The following is a 10,233-nucleotide window of genomic DNA, read 5'->3' on the forward strand; positions in this document are numbered from 1 at the left end:
CAAGAAGAAGCACAAAACTGACTTAATCTCTATGAAAGACATCAAATTTATAGAATTAACAAGTTCATGAAAAAAACACCAGATCCAGAAGTTTTATAGGAGAATCTTATCAGATATTTAAGAAACAGCCTTTCCCATACAAATTGTTCCAAACAATTAAAAAGGAGAAAAATGTATTCATCTAATTTCATAATCTTTCTTCCAATATAAAAAAATAAAACTATAGACCAGTTTCACTTACAAATATATGGGCAAGCATTTTAAATAAAAAATAGCAAACCAAATTCAGCACAAAAAAATATTTTTGTCTAAGCAAGATTATCCCAGGAATGTAAAGATGGTTTGACATCAGGAAGAAATCTAACATCATATTTTTTTTAAAAAGCCATAAGACCCTTTCAATTGATGCTTTATTCAATACAATTCAACACCCATCTGCATTTTAGAAATCCCTAGCAAACTAGGATAACAAGAAGTTTCTTACTCTAAACTCATAAAAACAGAGCAAACATTGTTTTTTATTGTTATATTGTTATTTTATTGTTAATTTTATTAACAATAAAATTTTAGAAGTAGGCCCATGTCACAAGACAAAAAAAAATGTCTGTTACTGCATATTATTCAAACCTAAACTGGATTTTCTAATCAATGCAGCAATTCAACAACAAGATACATAGATATTCGAAAGGAAAATAAAAAATTTGCTATTTGCTAAAAACATACATTATCTCTATAGACAATCCTAAAGCATCTATATATAAAACTAGTTAGAGAGTAAGGTAAGGTTCCTGAATATAAGATTAACTTATAAAAAATAATGCATTGCTGAGAGCCATTGCCAAGTAGGAATGACGCATCGAAATTTCCTTGCCAGTGTACCCCATGTTGCTTAGAGGAAGGACTTGTGGAAATGGACATTTGAAGTGACATTGCATGTATGTTTGAGAAAGGTGACCCTGCTCAAGGACCAGGGTGGATCCCGGTTTAAGGAGGATCCTACTGGATTAGGGCATTCAGGTTTTAGGGAGTATCCCGCTCCTTGGGTTTAGGACGTTCCGGTTTAGAACAATCTGGGTTTAGGGCGGTTTCAGGTTTAAGGTTATTCCTACTGGGAATAGGGCGTATCCTGCTGCCTGAGTTCCCGTTGAGTTCTCTGTGGAATTCAGAAAGTATTTGGGATTCAAAGCCTGGTGGAGGACGTGAATTTTGCGGCAGAACTTGGATTTCCCCAGAATGTGTTTTTAGAGGGCCGGTGTGAGTTCGGGAATAAAGAATTGCTGTTTGAATCTACAAAGCCGTGAGTGGCTCGTGATCTTGTGCCCAGCCAGACTGCGGCAATGCATCTGAGCAACAATAAGTTAGAAAATGTAATAAAATAAACTCTTTGTAATAGGAACACTAATTAAAACACAGCTTGTGAAAAAAAGACAATAAGAGACTGTGGTATTAGCTCAAACTAATATAATAGAACAAAGAGCCCAGAAATAATAACTAAGCATGTATGACCCTTATGTGATAAGGAGACATCATGAATTAGTGGGGAAAAGGTAAACTTTCAAAAAGGGCCTGAGATAAATGACTTTCCATATGGGGGGAAAATTTGGTTCTGACTTCATTCTATACATAAAGATAGAATCCAGTTAAAGATTTATCTATAAAAAAATAAAACTTAAAAACTATAATTATATCTGGGCACAGTGTTGAAGGCCCAGCAGCTTAGAAGCCTGAGGCAGGAGGATCACAAGTTCAAAGACAGCCTTAGCAACTTAACTAGGCCCTAAGCAATTTAGAGAGAGCCTGTCACTAAATAAAATATATTTTAAAGGGCTGGGTATATGGCTCTGTGGTTCAATTCTTGGTACCAAAAAAAGAAAAGAAACAACAACAACAAAAAAAAAACCCCCAACAACCCTATAATTATAGAAATGATCTTTATGGAGAAAATTATAAAACATAAACAAAGAACATGAAAGAAAATGTAAGTTGACCCATATATAAATGTATATGGGCAAATCATCCCTTAAAGACAGCAAATCTCTCTGAGCAGTGTCTCCTTGAGTAAAGCCAGAAGTCTAATTGCAACAAAATTATCTATAGTGTTTATTAAAAATAGATTCTTAGGCTCCACATTAAACCTATTGAAGCAGCATGCCTGAGAATGTGGCCCAGGAATCTGAATCTTGGTAAGCTCTTCAGGTGATTCTTCTGCATACTGAATTTTGAGAAGCTTGCCTTGTGGACATATGTCATAACCTGATTGCCCATTAGAATAACCCAAGAGAGCTTTAAAACATATAGATGCCCAGGCCCCACCCCAGACCAACTGTATCAGCCTCTCTCCATGCAACACCATTTTTAAAGGCCTCCAGATCATCCAACATGCAGCCAGGGTTGAGGCCCCTGGCTTTAAGCAAAGGTACATCAAGAGTCAGGCCTGGAATGCTCACCACCTTTCCCCATCTGAACATTGCCTTCTGGTGTAAGCTAGAGGAATTCAGATTGTATCCCAATTAAAGAGGACATGACTTCCCTCCGTAAAATTATAACTTATTTTTCAGTATCCCTAGCTTGAATACATAGCAAGGGCTTGTTGGTCATTTTCTGAAATAAATTCAATTAAACGAGACAAAAGGAAATTAGTCAACATGTAGATTAATAAAATGTTCACTAAGTCCTATATATCCCACTGGATCAACAAATCTAAACAATGCAGAGGAACATTAGGCTGTGAGAGGTATAGAAATGGCCAAATGCAGCCCTTCTCTTTAAGTGTCCATGATCTGGGAGGTGGAATACATATGGATAAACCACACACACACACACACACACACACACACACACAAAATAAATAAATAAATAAATAAATAAATAAAATAAAATAAAAAGTATTTGACAAATAAGCAGACAGTGATAACAGTTTAGATAGTAAAAATGGTAATTCTGAATGGCAGGATCTAGGAAGGCATTGCTGAAGACTCAGTATCCAAGACTGACCTTGAGGTATTGGTGGAACTTAAGCAGGAGGCAATTAGGAAAATGGACAGTTGTGGTACAGGGCAGTTCTGCATAGCACAAACTAAATCAGATGGGCCTTTCTCTCACATTCACATAAGGCTGTAGGGCAGACATTAAAGGCTCTTTTTCTTCCTGACTTCCTTGTTATTACTCTCATTTTTCAAGTATTTTGCCTCTGGTTTATTAATTCTGCCTCCTGGTGCCCCAGCTGATTTCTTCTAGGAACAGTTTCTCATTAGCATTTCTATAGGGACACCTGCTACCCCATCTATCCCTATTAACCAATGGCCAGGGCAATGGGGTTGAAGGGGAGAGAAATTTTAATCCCCTCCTATGACTCATCTATTTTCTAATTGAGAATGCCAGAGCTAAAGTCACAAATGGCTTCCCAGTGAAATCCATCCTCAACATGAAAAACTGTAACAAAGACATGCTTCTCAAAAAAAAAAGACATGCTCCTCAATTTTCTAATATCATCTGTGTAAAATAAATGTATTAAAATAAATACACCTTATGATTGTGAAATATTCTCAAAGCCTCAGATAGCCACTTGAATGTGAAACTCCCAGCTAGTATGAATGCATTATGAATCAGACAAACTATTGAATAACGAAGGTTTCTCAAAACCGTACTCAAAGGATATCTAATACTATTAACTGGCTGTCTATTAGCATATATATGATTCTGAAAGCTGAATTGTATTTTATGTTATATACCGATATATTATGTTGATAGATTATGTGTCCTTTCTCAAGCAAACTGCTCACATTGATGTCATGTGACAGATGTCACTTGTAAAGCCCATGAGAGGAACCAGTCACCATGGTATAAATATACCATGATTTATGTAAAGTGGCAAAAGAAAAGATTTTATAAATCAAATTTATCATTGAAATGGAGTCTTACTTGCTTTCTGTGATGATGTAAGGCCCACCTACAGTGGACATGGGACATACTTAAATTCAGTAAATATCCAGAATTATAGCAAGGAAAATAATTTGAGATAATAGGGAGGGAAAATCAAAGTTCCAGGTAAGCCTATAATTCCTTAGCATTTCTCTAATATTGTATTTCTCTAATAGTGTATTTAATTTATTAAATATCTTATTTCTTTCAAATTTCATTTCACCCAAAGTGCATTTTTCTGTCATTGGTTAATTTTTATTCTGGAACAAAAAATAATGTGAAATTTCACATCAAATTTGTCTTATACACAAACTGTTAATTAAAGAAATTAATGTTTCTTAGCAACACTCGTTCTCTTAATGTTTCAAAACGCGTTGACTATCAAGCAAAAAGGCACTCGTGGCCCAAAGTCATATTATCATTAAATTTTAGAGAAGACCTGAATTGTTTTTTTGAAAAAAATTGTGAAGTGTTCAAAGATTTTTCTTAACAGGTTGATAGAGTTCTAATAGCTCCTAAAAAATAATCATTCTCACCAGCTGCACGAGCACAGCCTTCCCCTACCCAATCTAATCATTTCCATATGTGTATAATTCAAACTGAAACATAACATGCTTATTACACAGCTAAGGTTTTGTTTTAAGGGAAAAGGCACAGAGCAAAGGTACAAACCCAAATTTGGTACAAACCAAAATTTTCATCCGACAGGTTGCAGTCATTCCTTGACTGACCAATAATCCAGAAACAAAACAAGTCCTACAAATTAGGGAACATAAACTGAATAGGAGGTTTGAGAACCTGGGCCCTCTCCTGTGACTGTCATTAACTACATGGAGGTGAGAAGAGGTAGCTTCTACCTAGTGGGTGGTGAGGTTCCACCTGCCGTAGGATGGTAGAATGGGAAGAGGAAGATGAAGCCACAGACCAGCGATCTGTAATGTTGGGCCAGCCATAGGGTTCTCAGGGAATGCAGTAGGACCTTATAAACAAGAAATTCATTGCAGAACCAGAAAACTACCTCTTGGTTTCATTTATGCTCCTTGCTTATTTGTTTCCTTTCTTGGTAACAGCTTAAAAATATTATGAAAATTCCACCTCATTATGGCTATCCAAAGAAAAGAATATGTGTCCTTGTTTGATCCAGAACTTTAAAAGGAAGCAATGTATTTCTAGGAGAACAGTGAGGTTGTGATAGCAGTAAATCAAGAGAGAGATGGTAAGTAGGAGGTGAAATTTAGGAAGACAAGGGAAGATGTCTCCATATGCTAGTTTTTTCTCGACATGGGAGAAAGTGTTTGTCATGTTCATTGGAGGACATCAGTCTGATTGAAGGTATGTGTGGGTACCTTAAAGGGTATTAGCAGAGGACACTAATTCTGCAACCTGCCCCCCACCCTCAGTCACCAGGAAGAAGGCAACTAATTCCTGTGGTACTGATGAAGGACCCCATAAGCCACATTTTGAATACCTCTAGCTCAGTTATTCATCATGCACATCTGCTTCTTTAGAGACCCCAACCCAGTGTTACATTTTCAGCCAGCTGTGATTGGTTAGCTAACTGATGTTGGTTGAAACATAAGGGCAGGTGAGAAAACAGACTGAAAGGATTGAGACTGCAGCAGAGGGAGAATTTGGGAGTGGGGAGATGCTTGAAGACATTCATTTACAAGGAATTTGAACCTTGCTAAAGACGGAGTTCTTGGTGGTGAGAGAGTAAGAAACACATCTGGAGACCATGAAGGGCAGAGAGAGAGAAAGGAGATGCCTCATTAGGAGAAATGGGACCAGGCGTCTAGGAAGTAGAAATCAGAGCAATGAAGCATCCTGTAGAAGGTCAGAACGGAAACGAACTAATGACCACTATGTCCCTGGCATGAGCAGTCCTCCTGAATCCTCACAATGTCAGCACAGTGCTTGGCCTATAGTAGGTATTGAAAAATACCCTGGATGTTTAACTTAAAATCAATAAATCATGGGAAAACACTAAGAGATATCTATTATTAATAACAACTTACAGCTAAGAACCTGGCCCTGAAAAAGATTGAGAAATTTGACCAATGTGTGACAGCAAGTAAGAAGCAGGAGGAAAATGACTTCAAAGTCTGAGTGATAGAGGAGGAGGGTGATTTGAAAGGACCTGGGGAGAAATCTAGAAAAGGGTGTGGTGCTTGAGTGTAGCCCAGAGACTGAGAGAGAAAGAAGAATGAAGATCCAAAAGAAGTGTTCTGGGGAGGAGGGTGAGAGGTCACTTGGAAAGTATTCTTCTAGAAGGATGAGAACCCTGCAGGAAGACAAGGTAGGTGGGCAACAGTGAAGCCAGCAAGGGGCAGCGGCCAAGTTAATGCAGCAGGTGAGTTGCAGGGAACAGAAAGGAAATGCAACCCAGCTGTGAAGAAACCCGCAGGGTCTCTGTTGGGTAAGTGGGGATCTGAGGTGAGCAAGGATGGGGGAAGGTGACTAAAGTAGTAAAGAGAAAGATCTGGGAAGACTGGAGTGGTAACTAACAGCTTTAACACAGGACAAGGGAAGGGAGTATGCAGTGGGAGAGTGCCTGGCATGAGACTGGAGGACGGGCGTGGTCTGGCATGAGAGAGGAATGGGTATGTGTGGTCTGTGAAGGCAGTCTTCAGGAGAGGATAAGGGTGACCAGCCCTACTGCGAGAGCTGCTGCTGGTGTCTCACCTGTAGGAGCTGCTCACTGTACTGGTCACCTCCTCGCGGATTTGCCGGTTGAGGGCATCTGCAGCTGCGCGCCCCTTGCCACCCTCTGGGCCAGTGGCCTGGGCAGCTGGCAGCGGCGTCTGCTCGTATCCCTCAGAGCGACGCACCATCCAGGCGGGCCCCGCCTTCCTGCGAGTGTCTCGCTCATCTGCACCAGACGCCTTTCCAGCCGCTCCGGCCTGTGCCTGGGCCTGTGCCTGCGTTAGAGCCTCAGACGGGGGTGTCTGCTCATGCCCCTCGGAGCGATGCACCATCCAGGGGGGCCCCGCCTTCCTGCGAGTGTCGCGCTCATCTGCACCAGACGCCTTTCCAGCCGCTCCGGCCTGTGCCTGGGCCTGTGCCTGCGCTAGAGCCTCGGACGGGGGCGTCTGCTCGTGCCCCTCGGAGCGATGCACCATCCAGGGGGGCCCCGCCTTCCTGCGAGTGTCGCGCTCATCTGCACCAGACGCTTTTCCAGCCGCTCCGGCCTGTGCCTGGGCCTGTGCCTGCGCTAGAGCCTCAGACGGGGGCGTCTGCTCATGCCCCTCGGAGCGATGCACCATCCAGGGGGGCCCCGCCATCCTGCGAGTGTCGCGCTCATCTGCACCAGACGCTTTTCCAGCCGCTCCGGCCTGTGCCTGGGCCTGTGCCTGCGCTAGAGCCTCGGACGGGGGCGTCTGCTCGTGCCCCTCGGAGCGATGCACCATCCAGGGGGGCCCCGCCATCCTGCGAGTGTCGCGCTCATCTGTACCAGACGCTTTTCCAGCCGCTCCGGCCTGTGCCTGGGCCTGTGCCTGCGCTAGAGCCTCGGACGGGGGCGTCTGCTCGTGTCCCTCGGAGCGATGCACCATCCAGGGGGGCCCCGCCTTCCTGCGAGTGTCGCGCTCATCTGCACCGGACGCCTTTCCAGCCGCTCCGGCCTGTGCCTGGGCCTGTGCCTGCATTAGAGCCTCGGAAGGGGGCATCTGCTCGTGCCCCTCGGAGCGATGCACCATCCAGGGGGGCCCCGCCATCCTGCGAGTGTCACGCTCATCTGCACCAGACGCCTTTCCAGCCGCTCCGGCCTGTGCCTGGGCCTGTGCCTGCATTAGAGCCTCGGAAGGGGGCGTCTGCTCGTGCCCCTCGGAGCGATGCACCATCCAGGGGGGCCCCGCCATCCTGCGAGTGTCGCGCTCATCTGCACCAGACGCCTTTCCAGCCGCTCCGGCCTGTGCCTGGGCCTGTGCCTGCGCTAGAGCCTCGGACGGGGGCGTCTGCTCGTGCCCCTCGGTGCGATGCACCATCCAGGGGGGCCCCGCCTTCCTGCGAGTGTCGCGCTCATCTGCACCGGACGCCTTTCCAGCCGCTCCGGCCTGTGCCTGGGCCTGTGCCTGCGCTAGAGCCTCGGACGGGGGCGTCTGCTCGTGCCCCTCGGAGCGATGCACCATCCAGGGGGGCCCCGCCATCCTGCGAGTGTCACGCTCATCTGCACCAGACGCCTTTCCAGCCGCTCCGGCCTGTGCCTGGGCCTGTGCCTGCATTAGAGCCTCGGACGGGGGCGTCTGCTCGTGCCCCTCGGTGCGATGCACCATCCAGGGGGGCCCCGCCTTCCTGCGAGTGTCGCGCTCATCTGCACCAGACGCCTTTCCAGCCGCTCCGGCCTGTGCCTGGGCCTGTGCCTGCGTTAGAGCCTCAGACGGGGGCGTCTGCTCGTGCCCCTCGGAGCGATGCACCATCCAGGGGGGCCCGGCCCTCCTGCGCGTGTCACGCTCATCTCCACCAGACGCTTTTCCAGCCGCCGGACCACCTTCTTCGGCCTGGACCTGAGCAGCCGGCACAGACATTTGATCTTGCCCCTCGGAGCGATGCACTATCCAGGGGGGCCCCGCCTTCCTGCGAGTGTCGCGCTCATCTGCACCGGACGCCTTTCCGGCCGCTCCGGCCTGTGCCTGGGCCTGTGCCTGCGCTAGAGCCTCGGACGGGGGCGTCTGCTCGTGCCCCTCGGAGCGACGCACCATCCAGGCGGGCCCCGCCTTCTTGCGGGTGTCTCTCTCGTCCGCACCGGAAGCCTTTCCGGCCGCCAGGACACCGGTTCCTCCTGGGGCGTCCTGCTCCATGGCTTCGGCGGCGGTGGTCACCGGCCAACGCTCCTGGCTTTGCGGCCGGCGTTTGGGCGCCCCTAGAATAGGCGCGGTAGTCTGAGAGGACGAGGGGATCTGCACCGGTTTGGGGATCCACGGGTGGTCCCCGCGGCGCGGCAGCGGCCAGGCACGGAAGTCCTTCTGATACTGGGTCTCCCGCTCAAAGGGCGCGTCCGAAGGCTGGTACTCGCTGCGCGGCCGGCAGCTAGGCTCAGGCCGCTGCACTTTCCAGGCGCGGTAATCCTGCCGCATCACCGAGTCCGCGGGGCCTGCCCTGGAGGTGGAGCCGGAACCCGCGCCGTGGCCCAGCCCACTCCGGGCGGAGGCCGCCGCCGCCGCCTCACGTTCGCCGCTAGGCCCGGGCGCTGGCCCTGTTGCCCGGGCAACTGCATCCAACTCGCCTAGGGCCGGCTGCGTCTCTATGGCGACCGCGCGCGCCGAGGGGGGCCGAGTCTGCTGCTGTTGTGGCGGTGGCGGCTGCGGTAGGGCGCCCGGGTTTTCGGTGGCCTCCGAGTACTTAGTGAAAACCAGCGGCACCGCTATGTCCGCCTTGTCCAACTGGTTCCAGAAACGGGCGATGCAGCAGGCCCGTGTGATGCACGGCCACGCCATGATGCTAGATGCAAAACTGGCCCTCTTTCTTTTTGTATCTTTAAAGCAAGTCTCTAGAATCTTCCTTCAGCCCCTGGTCCCTACCCACCAATGTGATTCCCACCGCTTTCTCCCCCAATCAGCCTACTACCTCGACCTCCTCCCTCAGAGAGCACCCGGGGAGAGCTATCGCTAAGATAAAGTCTGTAAAGTGCCTCGATTACCGGCTGCAAACGCCTTCGGGAACGCAGCTGCTGCGAGCGCCGAGCGCCGAAGGGCCAGCTGCACGGCGTCCTGGAGTCCCCGGCTAGGGCGTCTGGGACGCGCCCCTCCCTGCTGCTGCGGCGGCGCGCAGACCCTGGGGAGCGAGGCGAGGCGAAGCGAGGTGACTGCGGGCTTAAGCCATGGCGCAGAGGAAGTGCTGGGTGGTGTGGCTGCAGGCTCCACGGACCGGGCTTGATTCTCCTTTCCGCCGGTCCAGTAGCAGCCGGCCACCTAGTAGGGCATGGAGGCGATCACCTCCAGCGCAGACCGAGCACCGCCGTCTCCGCTGCTGCCTTGGATGATGCTGCAGCCGCTGCCGCCGCCGCCTCTGCTGCAGAGAGGCTGCCCCACCCTTTTCTGCCGCTCAGCAAGGGGGGTTGGGGGGGGACCCAGGAAAGATGCTGAGAGGGAGAGCGCTGCAGAAAAAAAAAAAAATCACCTGCTGTCGTCAGCGCGCGCTGCTGGGAGCTTGCCCTCTCTTTCCCCTCCTCCCTCAGCTCTGGCAGCTCCTCCCTCCTCTGCTCCCTGGCAACAGCGGATCTGTGGCCTTGGTAGGTTCAAGTCTCAAGCACTTGCTGCCCTTGTGCTGGTCACCTCACCTCCAGGAACCTGAGGCTCTTCTTTTGTAAAATAGAGC

The 10,233-nt window shown here is 48.8% G+C and overlaps 1 protein-coding gene across 1 annotated transcript in view; it reads right to left on the reverse strand.

The window, feature by feature from the left end:
• Map6 (microtubule associated protein 6) overlaps positions 1–9,987 on the reverse strand; it is a 75,613-nt gene extending 65,626 nt beyond the window's left edge. Inside the window, exon 1 of the mRNA XM_078046690.1 lies at positions 6,604–9,987. Coding sequence (XP_077902816.1) covers positions 6,604–9,353 — 2,750 coding nt within the window. The 5' untranslated portion in view covers positions 9,354–9,987. The remainder of the gene's footprint in view (positions 1–6,603) is intronic.
• Between the last annotated feature and the right edge of the window lie 246 nt (positions 9,988–10,233).

Source organism: Ictidomys tridecemlineatus, chromosome 4, assembly GCF_052094955.1.
Source record: "Ictidomys tridecemlineatus isolate mIctTri1 chromosome 4, mIctTri1.hap1, whole genome shotgun sequence".
NCBI classification, from domain to species: domain Eukaryota; kingdom Metazoa; phylum Chordata; class Mammalia; order Rodentia; family Sciuridae; genus Ictidomys; species Ictidomys tridecemlineatus.